This window comes from Leptosomus discolor, chromosome 2 (genome assembly GCF_034619465.1).
Source record: "Leptosomus discolor isolate bLepDis1 chromosome 2, bLepDis1.hap2, whole genome shotgun sequence".
In the NCBI taxonomy this organism is placed as follows: Eukaryota; Metazoa; Chordata; class Aves; order Leptosomiformes; family Leptosomidae; genus Leptosomus; species Leptosomus discolor.
In genome coordinates, this window is record NC_141392.1 from 35,947,691 (window position 1) to 35,969,862 (window position 22,172).

At 39.9% G+C, this 22,172-nt stretch overlaps 1 protein-coding gene across 1 annotated transcript in view; it reads left to right on the top strand.

Annotated features, from left to right (window-relative positions):
* Positions 1-963: 963 nt before the first annotated feature.
* Positions 964-22,172, top strand: part of GPCPD1 (glycerophosphocholine phosphodiesterase 1) — a 46,379-nt gene continuing 25,170 nt past the window's right edge. Inside the window, exons 1-5 of the mRNA XM_086482305.1 lie at positions 964-986; positions 8,828-8,913; positions 13,183-13,267; positions 14,163-14,247; positions 20,660-20,735. Coding sequence (XP_086338431.1) covers positions 8,865-8,913; positions 13,183-13,267; positions 14,163-14,247; positions 20,660-20,735 — 295 coding nt within the window. The 5' untranslated portion in view covers positions 964-986; positions 8,828-8,864. The remainder of the gene's footprint in view (positions 987-8,827; positions 8,914-13,182; positions 13,268-14,162; positions 14,248-20,659; positions 20,736-22,172) is intronic.

The following is a 22,172-nucleotide window of genomic DNA, read 5'->3' on the forward strand; positions in this document are numbered from 1 at the left end:
GGGGCTTTCGAGGAAAAGGCATGGTCTTCCCCCGCCCTTCCTGCTCGCTTCTTACTGGCTGCGGCGAGGAAGGCGGGGCCGAAGCCACGGGGAGTGACGCGTCGGCAAGGGGAGGTCACGTGGGGCCACCTCACCCGCGCCGCCCCGCCCCTCCCCGGTTCCGCCGGGGGCAGCTGGAACCGGTTGGCGGCCGCGCCGCCCCCTCCCCTCCCCCGCGCTGTCAGGTGGCCCTGGGCAGCGGACGTGGACCCCAGCCGCGGGAGGAGGCGTAGGGAGCCCGTGCGCCCCGCGCAAAGGGGTTGGGAACGCGGAGTTGCGCTTGGCTGGGTCAGTCTGCGCCGCCGGCCGGGTGTGGCGATGGGGCTGTGCGGCGGTGGGGTTGTGTCGGTGCGTGCCCCTGGGGCCTGAGGGGGGTCGGTTCGCGCCTTCCCGTGCGGGGAGGGCGCTGGGGGAGCGGTGCCGCGGTCCTGGCGGGCGGTCCCGGGGGTGCCGGTCGGTGTGTTGTGACCCAAGGAGAGGGATGGCGCTCGGTCCTGAGGGGATGTGGGGAAGAGCGAGTGATCCAGGGGGCGGGACGGCGCCTGCCGCTTTCCCGGAGGGGGATGCCTGCCCGCCCGCCCCGTGGAGGGAAGAGAGAGCCTGCGTGCCGCCGGGAGCGACCCAGGTGTCGCACGGCTCGAGGGGGGGGGACATCGTGCCGGGAGGGCAGCGGGCGCGTCGGGCTCCCGGGCCGTCAGCTGGTGAGCGTGGCTTGGTGGGCTCCGGGGACAAGCCGGGCCGGCGGCTCTGTTTGTTTACGTTCCCCTCGCCGAAAGCCTTCGCCCCGGGCGGTCCCACGGCTGCCGCATTATGTAAGCGGCGGGGAGGCTGGGACGGGGCGGGCCCGGGGATGCAGCGCGCTGCCTCCCGGCCAGGCACCGGCCGCGGCGCTGCGTTGCGCGGGGCTTGCGGTGGGGCGGCCGCCGGCGGCAGGCGGGGAGCGCTAGGTAAGTCCCCGCTGGGGCGGTCGGCGGGCTGGACACCCTGCGGCGCCGTCCGGGTCTGCTGGAGTGGAGTGGGGGGGGGGTTGGGCGGGCTCTACTCGGCGCTGCTGAGGGGTGGGCTCTGCTCTGCTCTGCTGTGCTCTGCTCGGCTCTTGGTCTCTGCTGTGGGCTAAAGGAACATGCTAACGCCTTGTGTCTTAGTATTCTTGATCTCACAGGGACTAATAAGACAGCTCTAGGTAAACTTTGTTACCTGCTTCCTAACCAGGCTGTTGCAGGAGGCGCAGATTAGTTTTTCTATCTTTTTATTTTCCCCCCTTTTTCAGTCAATAGCTTTTCATGCAGGGTGTTAGTGTTTTAAAAATTAATTTAATTTTTAAAACATGCGCTGTTAGATGGAGATTAGCCTTCAAAATATTTTAACTGTTAATGGTCGAGTGAAATAGTTGATAAGTGGAATTATTTTTTATCATAAAAGATTTTTTTTTAATAGGTTTTTATCTGTGTTCCTGTTCTGATACTGTTGCCTGGAGAATAACTATAGAAAACATTAAAAAATCAGGGGAACGCTGTTTGTCTTGAATAGAAGTTAAAATTGCCACGTAATTAATTTCTAAGTAAAGCAGGTTGCTCCTGAATAAAATGTGTACAGGCTTTGAAAACACTTTTAAAAAGTTGTCTGTTGTTGTACTGAGAGCTGCGGGGAGCATTTTATACATGCTATTTGTCCGTGTCATTTCTAAGAGGGGTGTTAACATGATCACAAAGAGCTAAATTACGGCTTGATTCAGCGCGTCAGCCACACGTTAATAATGAACAACACTTCAGCAAAGAGAAATCAAACTGCGGCTGTTCTGGTTTACTTGCAAACGTGCCCCAGCCATTTCCTGTCTTTTTCAAGAACTTTGTCTGCAAAACTGCTGTGACATAGCTAAGACAGAAGAGTCTGCTACACGGACAGGTACTTGAGAAATGCTGAAAACCATTAAGTTCTTGTTATTTAAAACGCATGATGGCTGAACGTCAGATAGGATCTTGTGTTTGATTACCAGGGCTGACTTGGCCCTGCGAAATGGGTGGTTAAATTGATACTGAAAAGAGCATCTTAAAGATATTATTCTCTATGGCCATCTACTAACGTGATGCTGTTTCGGAAATTGTACTTGGGCTTCGCTTCTTTCTAAATGTCAGCATAACCCCATTGGTAAATTTCCTGCCTTTGAATTGGAACAGCATGTCCAAATCTTGTATGCAAGTTTGTTTTCTGTCCGGTGTTAATACTGCAATGCAGTATGAGAGGGCTGCTGACTGTGACTGTCCTTTCTCATGCAGTCAAGGTGCGGGGGGGAAAGGAGGGGTCAGGAAGAACCTTCTGGTTGTTTGGGTGAAAATGAAGGAGTTGATGCTGTAATGCTGTTTCTAAAAATTCTCCTCCAGCTGTCAGAGTGAATGTCCTGACAAGCATATCCTCTGACCTTGTTCTAAAAATCCAGGTCTTGTTGCTTAGTTTTGTTACATACCTCATTCGTTACTTTAGACATACTCTGTAATACTCTGGTACCTTGCTAGGACCAACCGCAAGCAACAAAATCTGTTCTGCATACTACAAGTTTAATTGTATTTGAATAGCCATCATTTAAATATTAAAGGAGTAATCTGAAGTAGCACGAGTTGATATTTTTATGCTGGAGCGTCTAATGCTGTGAGTAAAAACGCCAAAACTGTGTCTTAAACCAGCAGTTTTGTGAGGTTAGGCTCGTATGTCGTCTTTGTTCAGCATAGCACCAGATCTGACGCATGGTGCATTTTCTGTTGCTGTGTGTAGTACAGCTTTCAAGAAGGTAAAACACAAGTATGGTCCCTTCTGCAGTGCATGGTAGTGTTCAAATGCAGGCTTCCAGCGGGAGGTTGCAAGGGGCTGTGGTGCCCTGCATCAGCCCTGCTCCTGCCAGCCTGTGCTCTCAGCTGTGGAAGGCCTTGGCTGGGACAGTGGCACCTTTTCCCCCGCTTCAGGCTGGAGTTGGACCTCTCCTTGGTGTTTGTAGGTCTCATGGGTCTGTACTTTTAAGATGGAGAAGGTCTGCTTAAAATTGGGGAAAATAAAAGCAAAAATATTGCAGCCTTCTGGTCCTTCCCCTTTTGATCTTTATAGGCCAAAAAATGGAGCATATTTTGAAATAATTGAGCGTATGAGTACCAGTGGTCTGCACTGGGGTCGGTGATGAAATGTGTGCTAATGACATGAAAGAGCCTGTTTGTGCACAGGTAGTCTTTATTTTTCCGCAGATAACTACACAAATTCAGCAATATAGTGGTTAAAAATAGCACTGCATTAAGAACCAGGTGTTTGAAAGTATTAAAAATGTGTTCCAGGAACATCATGGCACCTGGGTACCTAGCTGTCTCATTTTAGTTGTCTATCTAATTACCTTTGAAAAAAATCCCATTAAGTACCTATAAAAAATTTTACGTAACTGGATATCCTGGGTATCTTAAAAAAAAATTCGCCCACTAAGAGACACATTTGTAAGCTGTATTTTACCCTGATTGAAAAGCCTGTGGTGTGCATTATCCAGTCATCCTTAAACATAATGTTACCCAAGAGAGTTTTGGGTTGATAGCTTTACATCAGAAATATCTACTAATAATTTATTAGATAGGGTTCTGGGGCTTTTTGTGGGGAGAGAGAAGAAATGTGACATAGTGTATTTCAGGGTAAGTCTGCTGCTCTTTGGCTTTCTCATCATACTGATTATCCTCGGTGGACTAAGTCCATGCAAAGAGTTGAGGTCTCATGATCTGGAGCTTCTAGGAGCTTAAATGAAGTTGTTTTAGTTTACACTCCGTTAGATGCATCCTAAAGAGTACGGGACTTGCAAAACCTTGGATTTCCCTCGTGTACTGGAAGAGCAGCATTTTGATTCTCCTTTAATCTTGAAGTTATTTTTGTTACGAGTTCTGATTATTTTCAATGGAAATCTTCCCTGCAGGCCCCCCAATTTACAAAGCTACTGTAGAATTTCCTGAGGCTTAGTCTGTTTCTCTCCCCTCTTTTCCCCCATCAGAGGTCAATGTGTATTTTTCCTTCTACTGCTGAGTATAACGAACCATTCTGCAGCCCTTACAGCCAACTCACAGTTGATAAAGTCAGCTTTTCATTCAAATCTATCTTAATATAGTTGCCTAAAGTGTTCCCTGCCTAATTTTGAAAGCCTTTTGTCTATACAACAAAAAGAAAGTTCAAAGTCTTCGGGCTTTTAAGTCTCCACAGTAGAAAAAAAATGATCCCGTCATACTTCAAGCCTGTCTCAAACATAGCCCTTAGAGTGTAGAAGTCAGAGCCTCGCAAACCTGTTTGAGTTGCTTTTAAAAATCTCACTTTTATTGAGACAGAGCATGCCATCTGGCTTTATGAATGCTGTGAATTTTTATGAGTTTAAAATTTGTTCAATATTTGCAAGCTGGGCTATTAAATTTGAGGATTGTCCCAGATTACTTGGTATGTATTTATCTAAGCCTGAAATACTGAGCATGAGATGTGGGACAGCAAACAGCTGATACCTCTTAAAAATGTATTGGAAAGGTTAAGGAAATTAAGGGGGGGGGACACACACTAATCTACTCAAGATGAAATGTTGTGAAGGTGTTTTATATACTACCAGACCTGTAAGCCAGAAGGTTCAAATGAACTTCAAGCTTGGAATTATTAAATTGAGACCATGTTCTGGTATATTTTGACTACAGCCAAAAATTATCTTGGTCTTCCCCATGCACGATGACCTTTGTTACCTCATTTTAGTGGAAAGCTATTTTGTGACACATTAATAGTTGATTGTGTTGTGCCAGGAGGGTCTGAAATGTTGTCTTTTCTGTTCTTCCAAGTGTCTTCAGGTGTCCATGACTGCGTCTTCTAGAAGTGCCCTTCTAGGATCAAGAGGGGAGAGCTTGGCTTCCCTGTTATTTAGCGAAGTATATTACTTCCTGTCACTCTTGTACTCCTTCAGGTGCCCATGAGGAAGAGAAGATTGTGAAAGCAAAGCTTTACAGGCAATGTTAGAACAAAGAATACTTTTTTTTTTTTCCTCTTCTGTTTAGCATGCAGGATACTACGCTTAAAATCTTTGTGGCTTTTCTTTTGGGTGTATGAAGGTAAGTGGATTTCTGAAACTGCAAGATTCCCACTTACTTTTCTTCCTAAGACCGTGAGGAGAGCTTTGTCTTGTGTCAGAGGAATGAAGATTGCACATGACCCTACCTACTGGGTGGCTGGTCTTGCCCCTGCTCTGGAAGCCTTGCAGGCAGCCTGTTTTATGCAGTGAAGTTGGTTGATGGGCAGGGTTACCTGAATCCAGCTTTTGAAGGCAGGTCAGTACAGCCCCAGGACTTGCAGTGCTGCTGCTGTGCAGTCACCATTTCATTGGGAAACCACCAGAGATTGTGAAAGGTAAGGGTTTGCTTTGTGAAAGGAGGAGAGTGTGAGAGGGACTTGAACTGTGGCATGGTGAGGGGGAAAGAACGTGTTTCTGTTGTAAAATCAAGAATCTCTAGGTAGAGAAACACTTTTTTTTTTTAGTGAAGTGCTGGTACCATTGTGTGAATAGTCTACCTGGGTGAGACTTCTCCTTCCCAGGAGGAAATGACCCAGATTCAAGTTTTCATTGCTTGCTTGCATGTAGTTGCCATCCATAAAAGCTGACCAAAGGAAGGAAGTGGGACTTAGGATGAGGGGCAATTGTTTGCACCCCAGGCTAGCACTTGGACACATGTAGTTACAGCAGATGTGGATTCCACCTTAATACTTTTGAACCCCAAAGTTGTTTAAAAATGGCTGTCGCACAAGGACTTCTAGTTCGTAAAACTGCTCAGTTGACTTTGCTAGTAATTGCTGATTAGGAAGCGTTTAATGTTTTTAATGTAACCAACTTGTTTCAGTTCCCCTAAGCAGACAGTTAGGACCCCTCTGAGCTGAGGATTCTTGCATTCTCTCTAACAGTCCATTTTTACAGGCGTGGGGAGCAGAAGAGGATTTTGTTATTCTTTGTCAGCTTCTTTGGTGAGACAGTGCTGAAAATCTGAAGGAAGGAGCATAGAGTTTAAAAGATTGCCTGACACCTGCTGGTCAGAGGATTTGATTATCTAGGGTTTCTTGCCATTTCCCTCTGGGAATTAAATTACTCCCTCTTCTCAGGAACCGTCAGTAACAAGACAGCTAAACTTAGGCTTTTTTCCCCTGAATCAAGCATTTGTGTATCACATCTTGAAAGTACAGAATGCTTTGTAAGTGCTTGATAACATACACCATAGCTTTGATTCATTAACAAAAAGCAGATCTATTTTTTCCTTGCCGTGTGTTTCCATGCAGTGCTCTGCTACAAAAGATGTTTCTTCAGAATGAGGGGTAGTGCTTTGAGCCTAAATGTGCATGTAGGTGCAATACCTGTAGCTGCAGTTCTGCTAGAAGAATCACGCCTGTGTTTAGTAATGTAGACTAGAGGTTTTTCTGATATACATCCATTAGGCAGGTTAAGTAGATCTTTGAGATGCTTTTTGAGCAGAACTTTGATAAACTGAATTTGTAAAGTTGTCAAAATCTCCTTACAATTAACTACCGTTATATAGAAAAGTAATATTCTTTAGCTAGGCAGTTTGGAAAAGCCCACAATGTCTTGCAAGTACGTACATAGAATTTTTATGAGATTGGCGAAAAGCTTTATAGACTTAACAGGTTCTCAGGTTGTTCTCTAGGAGCGGGTGGGTAGTTAATTAATTTGGAGCAAGACAGATGTGCTGGTTTTTTGTCAAGTTTAATTTTGAGTCATGTTGCCTTGGCTTTGGAAACAACTGTTTTTGCAAGGCTGTTGCGTGCCTGCTTTGTAGTCTTTAGCAAGGCATTTTTGTCTATTTCATCTCCCCTTTTGCTCCTCTGCCTTTTCAGGTAAAGGGTGTCCAAGCAAGGACAGTCATTGAACACAGCCAAGGCCCTGCACTATTCAGTGTCATCATAAATGCACAGTAGTAGCTTATATTCTCTGCTTTAAACTCAGATTTTTGTGTCATACTGGACCAGTTTCACAAGTCCAATTTTAGTTTCAGCACTGAAACATGCTGTGTTTCTGTGTCTATAAATAACTGCTAAAAATAAATGCTAGAATGTGTCTCTGTTAACATACAGACTGCCTAATGACACAAACGTGACAAAGTTCAAAAGGGTATGCCCTTCGTGGATTTCCTGGTTATTAAGTGTGCTTATTTCTAGCTTTGGTAGTTTGGGATTTTATCGTTTACAGAAATGTTACTTGTAAAAGATCACGTGCAGAATTGAAATATATGACCAGAAACATCTATATTGCTACTATTTTGTGGCTTTCATTTTACTGCTGATAAGTCATCTCCCTTGACATGGGGAGAGGGAAATAAGGGAGGAAAAAAAGGTATGTAAAGGCAGCAATAGTTAGAAAAGGGATAGATTGAGAGGAGGAGGAGAAGATCCAGAAGAAAAATAGTAAGTGTTTAAGCTTCAGACCTTAACTAACTTTCTGATTGCCTGGGAGGAATGAGGATTGCTTATGAGCTTTTTTTTTTTTTCCTCCCCTACTTGGTATCTGACTCTCTTCAGCTTTTCTTGTTTTCAAGACCTCTATTAGACTGCCCTGTGCCCTTTGAAAGGCAAATTTTTCTGTAGTGTCGTTAGTTCTTCTTGTCATTATTATCAAAGCTGTTACTAAAGGATTGCTGACCAACATTGTACTAATATAAAATGCTTTTGTCCTGTTCAAAAATAGCAACAAAAACATCCTACTCGCTTGGTTTAAAAAAAAAAAACAAACCAAAAACAAAACCAAAAAACAAAAAACCCAAAAAACAACAACAAAAAACCACAAACCACAGTGATACAAAGAAATGGATTAGTTGAGAGCATTGTGAAATTAATTCTGCATATAATGAGTATGATTATTTTGCAGCCCGTGTCCAAATGAATATACTTGGGTGATGACAGTCTAGCAACATCCGGACTTGGGCTTTGATACGTCTGCTACTTTCATAAATAATATAAAAGTATAGGTTTCATCAATAGTGTTTCTGCTGTAATGGGGAGAATGGGGTTCTGCCAGCTGTTTTTCCATCAAGTTGTTGTGTATTGGAAGAGGGTAGAAAATTGAAGCAGGGTCAATCCTCCAACTACTGTCCTGGCTACAGAGGCTATAGGCAGTTCCTTCCTTTTGCGGTGTTTTGAAGACTGCTTGGTGTTTCTAGTTGCTGGTGCTCCGTGTGAAAGGCTGGAAGTATTGGTAGGGGAGCAGAGTCCAAGGTGATGAACAACTCGCTGCTTGTGACAGCAGAGAGGTGTCATCTGTCATGGGTTCTTCCCCTTTTTCCTACAAGGTGGTAGTGCTCGTCTATGAAACCTTTCTTGTGTTTTCGAGAGGATGCTGAAGAATAGCAGAGGAAGACAATCAGAAGTTAGTGCTTGCCAAAGGTGATAATTGTAAATGTCTTACGGCTTCCAGTGGCCTCTTTGGGAGCAAAATTAGTTAAAGCAGGTGTTTTTGGAAAATTTCAAGATTGATGAACGCTACATGATACTGATGCTTGCATATGGTGTTTAGTTTAGTAGCCTTTTTCTCGTGCCAGTGTTGCAACAGTGTCTTCTGCAGCTGGATGCTGTTTTTTAGGGCTGCTGCTGGTTTTAAAGAGTTTTCTATTTTTAATGCACATTCAAACAGTAACATCAATACTGACTTGATTCCCTGTAAGTGGTGGGATTTGTGTTTCCTCTTACTTAGGACAGCAACAGATGTAATATATCGTTCCTGAAATGCAGTATCTTTTTCCTCCCGCTATAGGAGATTTCAACTATCCTAAGACAAAGGTTGTGCAAGTATGACCTCTTCTCAAGTCACTTTTGAAGTAAGAGGACCATCAGTACCAGGTACCCAAATCATACTTTTTCCTTTTTTTATATGGTTTAACTAGGAGAAAACTGAATAGAAGAATGTTCAAAGGCCATCTTGTCTGTTTTCCTCAGAGGTAAAAGAGTATGTCAGTTCAAATTTCAAAAGGATAAGTCGTTGTAAAATACATGAATTAAGATATTTCACGTAGGAATTTTCAAATGAGATTTGGGAATTAATTTTTACCTTTTTCTTCAAACAGTGATTTCATAGTGAGCTAGAGATTTTGGTGCTAACTGGAATGGTTATGATTGTTTTAAAATCAGTGTTCTGTCTCTAGTAACTTTTTATTCCATGGAAACGAGTATTTACATTCTGGACCAGGATAGACATGCATTGATGTGTTTGTTCTGTTTTCTTATTCTCTCTGCATCACTGTTGGAAGTTCTCCATAACAATATGTGACCTCTACTAGATGTTAAGGACAGAAAGAATTGCAGCTTAATTTGATATTCTGTGGGTGCAAAAACGTGTGAAATAACTTCCGTAATCTAGGTGAGGACCACAAGGTGTCAGATGATGTAGAACACCAAGGTTTAGTGCTTAGATAAATTGTGCTTATTACTTTGACCATCATCTTTAGGAACTTTGAAAGAAAGTCCCTAAAAAAGTAATCGGTGGTTACCAAACAGAAGCAGATCTGTGTGGGAGCATGTACAGGTTGGCAAAATTCCTGTTACAGATGAATACCAGATGGCATAAGTGTCTGTGTAGTTGGGGGGGAAAAAAATGATAAAACCATTTAAAAAGTTATGACGTCTGTCCCATGTTAGACCTTTCCTGTGTTTCTCCCATTTGATTGGGAATTTGGGAACTGAACATCGACACACACAATGTGTGTGGAAGCCTTTAGTAAGGAGTAGTGTTTTTATAGCATTCTGGAGAAAACTTTAAAGAATAAGATGACTGTGCATAGATCAGATGAGGCTATAAAGAGCTGCTCTAGCTATAGAAAGGAGCATTGCAATCCATGCATTTTGCCCTGTTCACAATGTTGCTTCCACTGTTGTCATGGCTCTGTCACTAGTGAGTGACTTTGCATGTGTAACTTTTACTGATAATATCTGCAGCAAAAATTAGAATTGGGGAGAACTAGATCCTGCCTCAGTGGCTAGTTACAAAGAATTACCTGGAAATACTTATGTATGTATAGCATATGGAGGTGACACAGAAGGTTGCTTCTGCTTAGGACACTATTGATACTGATGGTTTTGATGGGGGAAAACAGCTTTGAGATGTAGCAATGGCAAGATGCAGTCCTGTGAAAGAAGAGAGGTAGGTTTTCAGAGCTATCGGCAGTTCTACAGCAAAATTTCCAGGTTATTTAGAAACGTCATGTACTGATGTGTCAGATCACCATGATGAGTGGTTAGTTGGCGAGGCAAAAATGCTCACCTTGAGCGCTGATGTGCTCTCTGTGTCCTCATCACTATCCCTTCCTGTTGATGTCAAAGCCAATGATTCCAGGCTAACTGGCAGGAGAAAAGGGCATCACCAGCATAGGAATGATGCTTTGACTCACTCCCTGTAGCCAGATCACTTCTGGAATCAACATTGGTGATGAAGCCTGACACATTGGCGTTGTTTTTTATGTATTAGTGATGCGGAGTGCTTCATTTTTGCCTCATCCCAGTGGGAGGAAGAGGGTCACTGGTTATTGGCTGTGACTCCTTTAGGTCTTCCTACCATGAGACTACTGGACGACCAAAGATTAGCTATTACGAAATAAAAAATGGAGCTTCTAGCTCCCAACTATACATAAAAATTCTGCTCCAGCAGAGCTGGCCCAAGCAGAGAGATTGCAACATCAGTGAGGCTGTTGAAGGCTTCGAGACTGGGCACCTTCGCTTTTGCTGTCACTGAAGGAGCTCTGCCAGTAGTAGTGTCTGATTCCCTGGCAAGGGGAGGGGGAGAAGTTGAAGAGCCCTGACCTTCAAACAAAAAAACCCAAACCAGACCCTGCTGAGTTTAGAATTGCCTTTGGAAAGGCAGTTCCAGTTTGTCATGCATTTCACTTGTGCCTTTCCTGGGATAATTTGAGCAGCATTTTACAAATCCTGATTCCGCCTTGCAATGTAATTGAAGTGAGTTCAGGGGGGACTGTGCATCTGGTTCAAATGTTGCTTTTTGTGTGTTGTACCTTGCTGAGGGATACCTAGTCACTGAATGTTGACACATGTTTGTTTAAAAAAGAAAGACAGGAAACTATAGCTAGCTGCTACTGAGAGGAATGTGATCTAGATGGCACTTCAGAAATTGGCCACGAGGATGTACTGAATGCTGCTATTTTAAAGGGATATTAAAAGAATTTTAGCTTCTCTTTAATTCTAGTCGGAAATTCTAACTGTGTGGTATTCGGGTAGTCTTCCTCCCTGCAAAAACAAACCATAACGTGCCTTAGTACAGACTGGAAAAGGTAAAGCACCTGACCTAAGCATTTGTGTGCAGTGAATTGCATAGCAAGCGTATATGTACAGCTGATGTTTGTCTGCATTTTTATGCTTACAGTGAGCATCCAAAAATCTTGCTTTTTATATTTTTTTAATGAATTGGAACAAAAGATTTTATGAAAAAAGGGATTATAGTTCAAGATGTTTTCTAAAATTATTTCAGTAAGCTGTTTTTGGGAACAAATTATCTTACTCAATTCCTGGCTTTTTTAGATTTTTTGCAGCCGCTGGGTCTGCAAGGGTTTCTTTCCTAAACAGTCCTGGTGGTGTACCCTACTAGATTAACCTGTGTAACTGGAAAAAATGGACACAATTTTAGAGGCAGAAGGACTTCCTCGAAACTGTTATTTTAGACTTTGAAGTTCCAGCTATGATGTTTGGCTTAGCAAAAGGTAGCGCATCTTTGTTGTATATAGCTTGCCTGCTTTGTATCTTCAGATTACTGTGACTCCAATGCTATTGCTACAGCTTCCCCAGTTTGAGAACAGGAAATCACCGTCTTAGCTGCTTGTACCTTGCTTTTCTTAAGACTGATACTTTTTCCCTCAGACTTTTCAGCTATCAATTTGATCCTTGCTTTTCCTGTTCATGAGGCATGCAGGATAGTTCTGGATACCCTCTCCCCTTTTTCTTGGATGCTCCCCCGCCCCAAACTCCACCCCTAGTTAAGGGACTAATTTGACTTTAGCTGAACTTCCTTATGTCTGCTTTGGTTTAAGGGTGATTTTGTTTGAAACCTTACATTTAGGCATTTCATCTTAGAGGTTGAAGTAAACTTCAGTATTTTATTTATTACGTTTTATTTAAAAGTTGCTCAAATACTCGTAGTTCTTACATTTTGCATAGCAAGATTAAACGATTAAGCAGATGATGCCTAAATATGCTTTAGAACTTCACGTTTTCTACTTCCACAACAGATTTTTTTTTCTTGTGTCTAAAAATGTCATTGAAACTCTGTAAAAGCAAAATACTAATTTGTCCTCCATTTGTACTTACCATTGTGTTTGTTCTCATTCATATACATACAGATTTTATATTAAAAACAAGTGTAAGTTGCAATGTTAACTTTAACTCCTGGATATCCCAGAGTTAAGCATTTTTACACTATTGTAATCTTTTGGATTCTTTCTGTATGTGTGTATGCATTAGGGCAAACAGTGTGACAGTTTCATGTGTCTTTTGTGTAACAGGGTTATGTCTTTATATCTGATTAAAAACCTGAAAGCATAGCAGGAAAATTATTTTTATTTATCTCGGGAATAAAATTAATTGGATGTGTTGTCTTGGGAACAATGCTAGCAGCCTCCTATTTGTCTGTGCTTTCTAGATCATTTGGGAATGAGAACTATGTTTTTAGACATGCGTGTTAGTACTGTGCATGTATATATAAATATATAAAAAAATACACAGCATATAGGGGAAAAACTAGTTCATCTTTACAATAAGCATTTTACAGGGAAAATCTGCCTGCTGCAGTTGCAGAGATTTTTGAACAGTATTACTGCAGGATGATTTGGAAGTCAGCCCTTTTAGGGGCTAGGGTTGTCAGTAGTCCCTCTCTCACAGAGATCCTTATGATGGCAAAGAAAAAACACTGTTGTAGTTTTGGGTGGGGAAAAATTAGTTTCTGAACAGAAAAGGAAGTTTAGGTGGGTGATTCTGGTGTGTATGTTCAAAATATTTGATGGTTTCACCATGAGGCTGTACTTAGTAATTCCATATAGGCTAATGATGATTCCATAGACTAATGATGGTTGTGGGTTTTTTGTCTGTTTGTTTTTGTTTTTTTTTCTTTAGGAGAGGTTTTTGCAATATGTGGGAGCTGCAGTGCTTTGGGAAATTGGAATCCCCAAGTTGCAGTGGTCCTCCAAACTGATGATCGGTAAGTTGGGGTTTTGGGTCATTTGTTTGTTCCCTTTGAAGTAGCTGGAGTTCTGGAGCAACACATTTTTTCTGGCTTTGAGTTTGCAAACTATTGAGCTACATGTACCATTAGCAAAACTCTGCAGAATTTCTTGTGTTGCCCTTGAACATTTTGAATGCTTAGGAGCGTGTCTAAGAAAATGTTTAACTTGGATATGCTGTTCTAGTTACAGATGATGCTTTTACCATTGTGGTTGGCATATTTCAGTAGTTTAGTTGTAGACATTTTGAATTAAGAAACTGCTATGGATAATTCTCAGTCCCATAACTATACAACAAGTGATAGGAGATGTTTATAGTGTTTACTTTCTTTTTAACCCACACAAGTTATCATTGTGGCTGTAAAGAGATGGGGAGAAGATTATTTAAAATGAGAGTTGCATTAAAACTCTTTAAGTGATTTGTGTCTGTATGAACATGGGTGTACATGAAGGATGTTTAAATGCAGTGGAGGAATTCAGTGTTTTCTTTAAAATGGTGCCCTGCCTATTGCTGTTTGTATGATACAGGAAAATAGGGCTTGCAGGATGTATTTATAATTGTCAGTGACTTGCTGTGTGATCTTGGATGAGTCCCTGAATTATTTCATCATGTTTTCCCCATCTGTTAAATGAGGATGAAAATTCTTGCTGCATTAAAGCACTTCAGAGCTGTAGATTAGAAAGTGCAATTTCAGTTCTAAGTATTTATTGTGCTTTGTGCATGTTTGGTTAAGTTACCGTGTAAAAACCTTTCTTGCAGCAATACACTAAACTTTATTTTGGAATATCACTTAGGACAGACATATATCTGAGGTGGCTGTTAGGCTGTATTTTGAAACTGGTTTGGTTGGTTTGTTTGGTTTTCCCCCACAGTCAATTATGGAAAACTACCGTAGAGCTTCCTAGAGGAGTTCCTGTTCGGTATCGGTATTTTAAAGGATACTTCCTAGAACCTAAGGTATGTATAACCTTTTATATTTTAATTTGGTTCATCCTTAGTAAAAAGGATTCATACTCATTTGAAGTAAAAGGATTTTCTGAGTTAAACTTGAGTTTTTAGAAATAAATCTTAAATTGCAACATATGAAACTTTAAACCACTTGTGGCAATACAAGCAGTTTACTTTTGGAAATAAATGGCTGTATGCTGTTACCTTTAATTATTTTTGTTAAATTGTCTTCTCTCTTTTTACCAGTGTCAGTGTGTTAAAAAGTCCAGTGACAGTGAAATGCCTGACGTAATTATGAAGCTTAAATAGTATGGTGAAGTTCTTATTCGTTATAGTGGAGCTATAACAACTTCTAGACTTATTGAACATGGACTTCAGTAGGGCAAGGGTCTCTAGCATGGAAGAAAGAGATAGCAGGAGAAAAATGGTTAATGTGAGCAGGTGTATTTAAAATTTGCCTAATCCACTGCAGTTTTTAAAATTACTGCAGATTTTTTGGCGAAGCATGGGAAGTATTAACTAGCTTTTGTGTAGCATGATTAACACATGTTAATCTCTTGGGTTGAAAAGGTAAAGCAAGGAATGGGGCATCCCAGTGCTTTCTCTAGGTTTCTATATAGGTATTTGCATGACTTTGGGGGAAAAAAACCCCGCAAGAGCCAGACACAGATGTGTTTTTACAGGTATTGATGTCAAAGCTTGCATGTGAGTTGAATGTATGTGGCGGTATACTGGTGTGTAGAAATTGTACTAGGATAAGGGGGAAGTTCTTCAGACTAGGGCTGAGATTGTATCCAGAAAAAAGTTGGACTAATTTGGGAAAATAAGCAGCTACTACTGTTTTTCTTAATAACAAGTAATAACTGTAAGAAGTAACCCATTTAAAGTTGTCTTTGCTGTCTTACTCTATTAATATCCTGTAGATACTCACCCTGGGCTTTAGTTCTTCATTGAAATTGGGGTTATGAAGGCTGTAGCTAAATGTGCAAAAGGCGTTATACAACCACCTGGTCTATGTCTTTTCAATATTTTAAATTACTGTCAAGAACGTGTTAAGTTTTTGTCAGCCAGACTAGCCTTTCTTTCACTGAAAAAGTATTTTGACAGAGATATCAGGTCAATGAAGGATACTCATTTTAATTGAAACACAAGAGACTGCATTCTGTTTTTTCATCACGGCATGTGAAACAGTCTAATCTGAAACTGATGTTTGAATTGTTACGCTGAGGCAAAAGAAGGGAAGGCCAGTAACAGATTTCTTTTTCTGAGGTCAGACTGAGGCCAGAAGTAGATCAGTTCTTACAACCTAGCATCTCTGATGGCACTCTTATGCTTTTTTGGCCCTAAGTTTAAAAAGATAGCAATAGCAAACTAGAAAAAGCACACATAGTGAGAACAGATTGGCAGAAAATGTCCTCATAAACAACACAATTTCTGTTTTAATATTTGAAAAAGTTTACCATGTGTATTGGTGAGTGTGTTTCTTTAAGTAGGTGCTCTGTATCGTGCACGTTTTATGTACCGTGTGATGCAGAGTCTGCCAAGGTAAGTATAAATTTTATGGAATACCAGCATAAAGAGCTACTGTATATAAAAAAGGAGGAAAAAAGACAACCGCCCTACAAAACAAAGCACGTGACTTGCCAGGTTACATGGTTATCCGCTTAGCGGTGTCTTGTCGGTACCTCTTAAGTGCACAGGACTTCCTTTCTTATAACATAAAAGTTTTTTGGAGAAAAAAAATTCCAGCTACGATGTTTTCTTTCTCTTTTTGTAATTTTTTTGAAGAACAATGAAAAAGCAGGATCTCTTCATTCTAACAGGAAGACTCAAATGAGGCAATGTGCAGAGGACTTTAGCATTAACAACTCTGTTAAGGAAAAGATACTTTAAGTAAAATTATTCTGAATTATTTTTATTTCAGTGTTTTTTTTTTCATTAGGCATTGCATGTGATTAAATTTGATAAGTTTGTGATATCTGATCCCTCAGACACTGTTAACTTTTTGTATCAGCACAATTTTCTGTGTCATGATCTGTAGCAGAAGAACTTAAATACACATGTAGTCTTAAATGTCTGTTAAAGTCTGACTATATGAATTTGACACCACATAATTGCATAAATCATGTGGAAGACAGATCTGAAGTTACTGTTCCCTTCCTTTCTGTATCAACTGCGTCTTTAAAGATGCTTGAGGTGGACGCAATGGCAAAGCTGGGGGTGATACATGTTTACACAGAGAAATGGTAGTTCTCATATTATCCGAAATACTGCTACAGACTAGATGTGAAAACAGATACAGTAATTCACATTTTGGAAAAAAACAAATAGGAAAATATTTTTCTTACCTCCCTTTAAAAAAAAAATCATTGTTTGATCTCTGTTAAATTATTTTTTCTTGAAGGATAGTACCATGTCATGGGAGGTTTAGTTTGTTTGCACTGAAGCTTTTTAGTGTTAACATGATTGCGATTACATAAATAGTGTATTTTTTTTATACTTAATATATTGAAATTTATAGAATTTTTGTAGGAATACAAATAAATGAATATGCAAAGAATCTTTTACTACAAAACTGGTACAAGTCGGCTCCTGCATATCAAGAGCTTTTACTACCTTGAAAACATTTTAATGATAATGTAAGAGTCATCTTAAGCATTTAAAAAGAAAATATGTACACTTGATAAAATAAGACAGTAATTTAAACTATTTTGCTCAAGGTTTGTTCTTTCCTTAAACATAGTCCGGTACCAGTTACCTTACTATGAGCATCTTCCCATGTTTTATTCTACACATACCTTCTGTTTGTTTCGAGGGGACAACACACCAAAATCCCCTTGTCTGGAATTTAAGACTTATGTACATCCTGTGTTTCTGTATGTGTTGTTTGCATGATGCATATTTGAAAACCTCAGTAAGGTAAATACATACCTCATTCTGTTAAGCTATGTTCTGTATTTGTTTTTTCAAACAGTAAATAAGCGTGCAGGTTTAGGGTTATTTCTTTCAATGAAAGTGTGAAATAACTAAGCTATCTGTGCATGTAGCAGGACTTCTAAAACTGGGTTAGTGAATGTTTTTCACACTTGTGGGAATATTGCTTAGTTACAGAGATTTCAGATGAGACTTAAATTTACTTTTCTAACATGTAAATAAATAAAATCCATTTAGTGCCTGGAATATAGTAATGAAGCTGAAACTTAGGTCTAGACTCAGTAATTTCTTTAGTATCGGAATGCCTTAGAAAAGTGTTGCTAGACTAATAACCCATAGTTAACCTGACAATAACAAAGGAACGCCTCTGCTGTGAGGGTAAGATAGCAGATTGGGTGTTAAAACTGTTCATGGAAATACTAGAGCTGTCAAATCTCTATTTAGCCCAGGACTTCCTGGCAGGTGACTCATAGGCGCTGTTGCCTTGCAAAGTTAGTTACAATGGCTGAATGGCTTTGGTTGGTTGTTTGGTTTTGTGCTTAATTGTTGTCACTTACATGGTACAGAAATCCAGAGAGATTTTTGTCAGAAATCCAGCACCAGCAGTTAAGTCTAATTCATTCAGCTGTTTCATATTCTTGAAGTAGATTAATATTCTTGAAACAGTTTTAAGAAGTGCAGTTGAAGAAATGAGGTTATGTGTGGTGTTTTTAAGATTCTCATTTTTTTTCCTAATGCCCACTCTGTTATGTTGCCTTGAATCAGGAGGTTTGGACCTGGCCTCATAAATTATCATTTAAACATCCATGGTAGTGCTTTCATTTTTTTAAATTGGACTGAGCAGCCAAACACCTCATGCAGACTGTGCATCAGGCTGTTTTGAACCTCTGGAACGTCATGATACATAGGCACTTTACCCTTGATTTCAAAAGTGTCTAATGACTATTTTAAAGAAAATTCTTGAATGTCATTTAAGGGCTTTAGAATTGCATTAGATATTCAGCTGAATACAGATCAAGCAGCATAGTTTTAATGTATTTTCTTTAAAAAATATATGTTCTCTCTGTTAGCAGAGAGCGATCCATGCCATACAGTGTAATCTCAGTGTACTGCCCACTGGGATGCTTGATGTGACCTCTGTCCTAGCAGAGGCTGACTATTTGTGTAACGTTACCATACCATGAATATTGATGATGCATCATTTACTTCTGCTACAGTCTGGTCTGAACTGGGCTGTTGTTCAAATGTGGTCAGTATATGCCACTGAAATGACATCAGTATTTTAACTTCATGGTAACAATGGCTTCTGTTACATGTAATTAGAACATTATTTAAATGCCTATAAACACAAAGACGGTCTGAGGGATTATGAGAGGGCTCTCAGTCATGTCTGTGCCTGTTCTGTAATCCATTGCCCTTTTTTTCCAGGTAGCTTTGCTTGCCTCTTGTTAGTATGGAAAGTGTTGAGGGTTCCTGGGATTAAATGCATAAATAGCCCACTGTATTCCTTTCAGGGGATGAAATTTTGCTGAATGTATCCAGTATGTTGTGCTTATTGTTGGGATAATGTTACTCAAATCCTCATTCATAATTTTAGAATGTAAAATTAAAATGTATGATTATGGTAGTGTAAGAAATAAACTGGTATTGGTATTTTAATACAATATGTTGGGGGTTTTTACAAGGAAAAAAACCTTTGCTTACTTTTTGAAGAAAACACCTTAATCCCTGTTATGACAGACTTGCATTCCTTAGGTTCGCAAGCTACAGGTTCTATATGCGTTTGTGGGAGTCACTGTTGGAGAGCTTGCAGGCCCGCGTGGCGTTAGGGAAGGGTAGCCTCCCGCCTGGCAAACACAGGTTTCGGCTTCGTAAACTGAGGCTGTGACATGCAAATGCGGATCTGCTGTGGAAGAAGGGGGAAGAAACTTCACATGATTTACTTTTCTAGAAGGCTGTAAGAGTGGTCATTGTGGCAGCAGTGAGAAGATGGGAATTAAAATTGCCCTATAACAGGAATAAACTGAAAACAATAGTATAATTTTATTTAGATTTACAGGCATTCCATCTTTAAAGCATAACTTTAAGCGTATATATTTTATTCTGACATGATTCTTAAGTGTAGGTGCTTCCGAATGGTTAGAAAAATGGAATTGCCTTTAGCCAAGACTCACAGAGCAAAGCCATGTTATTGAGTGCTTTTTAAATATTTGGTGTTTGCTGTTAACTCATCCAAAAGCATAGTAGATTAAATGTGTTTGATAAGTGTCAAGAAATCCCATCTGCTGCTAAAGAATTTATTCAGTGAGCTGTAACATAAAAAAGCGTTACGGGACTGTGTAATTATATTGCTGAGTTTGAAGCTTGTCTGGATGTCCCTGTTGATCTGAAATCTATTTAAATGAGAACCTGAAGTACTGGGACAGGCAGGCGTTGAAGCTTATATGACTGGCAATAATAGCAAGTCTTTTTGGAAATAAGAGTTACTTAGGCCCAAAACACCAGAGTGACAAGCTCTGCAGCTATTGGACAGTGGTTCTTACGACTGAGAGTAACATGTTAAGGGAAATGTCTCAGGGTGACTGAGCTGGGAATCGGGCATGTTCTTTCTGGTGTTAGCCAGTGGTTACTCAGAAAGCTAGTCAAAACTTAAATCGTACTGAAAGAAGAGATTGAGTTACTGTTCTGATTATTTATCTGAGTCTTGCCTATGCTTGTTAACCAATGTAATCTTCTGAGGGACAGTAAATTTTGCTTTTTGTTTTTTATTTTTTTTTTCCTCTGTGGAAGAATCTAATTTATTCTGCTCCAAATGGAACAGCCTGCAGGGGCTTCACTGCTGGCCGATTGGATTGTATCAGTGTCTTTTTCCTTCTGAGGCAGCAAAATTCCAAGTATTTGTGTTTTAATTAGATGGCAAATAATTTGCTTTTCTGTACCACAACTAAAATGACTGTTTTACAGACTTTGAATTAGTCAAGCAAATTTTGAGAGAACCCACCCCTGCAACTGTTAACTGCATGAGTAGATACTGAGTGCTGTTTGGAATTCGAGATGCAGGATATGTTTTTTCCTGAATTGTTGCTGTAGTATCTTAAGAAAAAGCAAGCAGAGTTGATGAATTCAGAGATACTGCAGTTTTTTGTATCAGAAGGAAACGAAAGTAGTCCAGCAGAGTAGCTGTAAGCAGTAAAGATTTGATAATTCCATGTAACTTCTCCACCCTGTCAGGCTTTGTCACAAGTTTTGTCATATATACCTGACGCATCAGATAGTGTCCTCAGCAGTTGCAGGGGTAAGAAACAAGCCTGATTTGTTTCCTTTCTCTTTCATTCTCTCTCTCTGCTCCCTGCCCCCTTTCTTCTCCTTCTTCTGTTTCTTTCTGAAATCTGTAAGTTTAGTTCACAGCCATCCCAAACAGCTTCATGGGTAGAAAATCAGATATAACAAAAGAAATTATTGCAGACATTTAACTTTTAAATTACAGACTATCGATGGTCCCTGCGAAGTCATAGTTCACACGTGGGAAACTCATCTACAACCACGATCAATTACCCCTTTAGGTATGGGCATCAACTGCATCTGTTTGAGGCATATGCATAAGATTGCTAATATGCTGCACATTGGTTTAGAAGGATTGATAACTATAGTTTTAAAATACTTAAATTTATTAATGTGTTGGAGGTATAAATTCTGTCTTTGCTCGACATGGGCCTTACTCTCAAAATGTATATATAAAGAAGTGGCTTAAAAATGGAGTGGGTGTGAAATACTTCACTGCTATCCATAAGCTTATGTGGGTTGTTTTTTTATTAATTTGGAATTGTAATAATTTTCTGTAAGTTTTTAATTCTTTGAGACTAAGGATCCATATTAATTTTTCAGAGGAAATGTGGGGAGGGGGAGGGTGTGAAGTCACTGCTGTTTTTATTTAACTACGATTTAACTTGTAAAATTTTAAAGTAAAAATTATTAATTAGGCTTCTTTAAGTAAATGGATTAATGGAAATAGAAACCTGATGGGTTTATTTACCCAGCAATTTATCAGAATTTTATTTTGCTGGAAGAAGAGGTGGCATGCAGACTTGCATACAAGTTCCTAATGCTTTTCTGAACAGGGAAAAAGTTTCTTTTTTTAAGAGTGACTGAAATAACCTGTCAATGTAGCTTGTAATTTAGATCTCCTGCTATGGGATGGCATGTTTTATGTGCTGTCTTGTCTAGGATATGAAAAATGTTATTTCCTCCACACTTAGGAGCTCACATCTGTTAAAGACCTTCTGATGCATTGAAATAAATGTCTTTTAGAAAGAAGCTGATATTGAAGAAAGTGTTAATCGTGAATAGTGCCATGATCATGTGTTGTCGTGTCCTGCCCCCTTTTTTTTAATTTCAATTGAATTAGTTGTGTTTTTATTCCTGTAACAAGATTATGTTTCTGTATTTGTCAGTAGCTGATTAGGGAAGCAGCCTACCCTCTGTTAGGGTCTAGACTTTATCTCTAAATTTGTGTAACTTCACTTCAAACAGTTAGGACCCCTCCCTGCCCCCAGTAATGCTTCATAAGCAGTCTTTAAGAAAATGCAGCAAAACCAGGACGTTAGCACTTGGTCATTATGATCCTAAATTGTTGCCTGTGGTTATTAGAATTTGAGAGTAGGCCCATGATTCTTCTTAGGAAAAAAAAGAAAAGGGATTAATGGCTGCAGACACAAAATTTTGTTAAGATTTATGTTTTGAGAAATACATAGTTTGTTTAGAATACTACAATTCTGTTAATGCTGGTACATTTACTTAGTGCTTTAGGATTTCAGTTATTAAAACTGTGGAGAGGGTAAAATGTGTGAAATGAATTTTTTTAATATTTCATCCTAGGTTGGTTTCTGTCACATGGGCAGAATAAGCATTTTAATTGTGACTAACTTGATTTGGAAGCTTTAACTATAAATGTGCAGGAGGACAGCTTTCTTGTATGTTTGCAAGAAACTTTTAATGTCTTT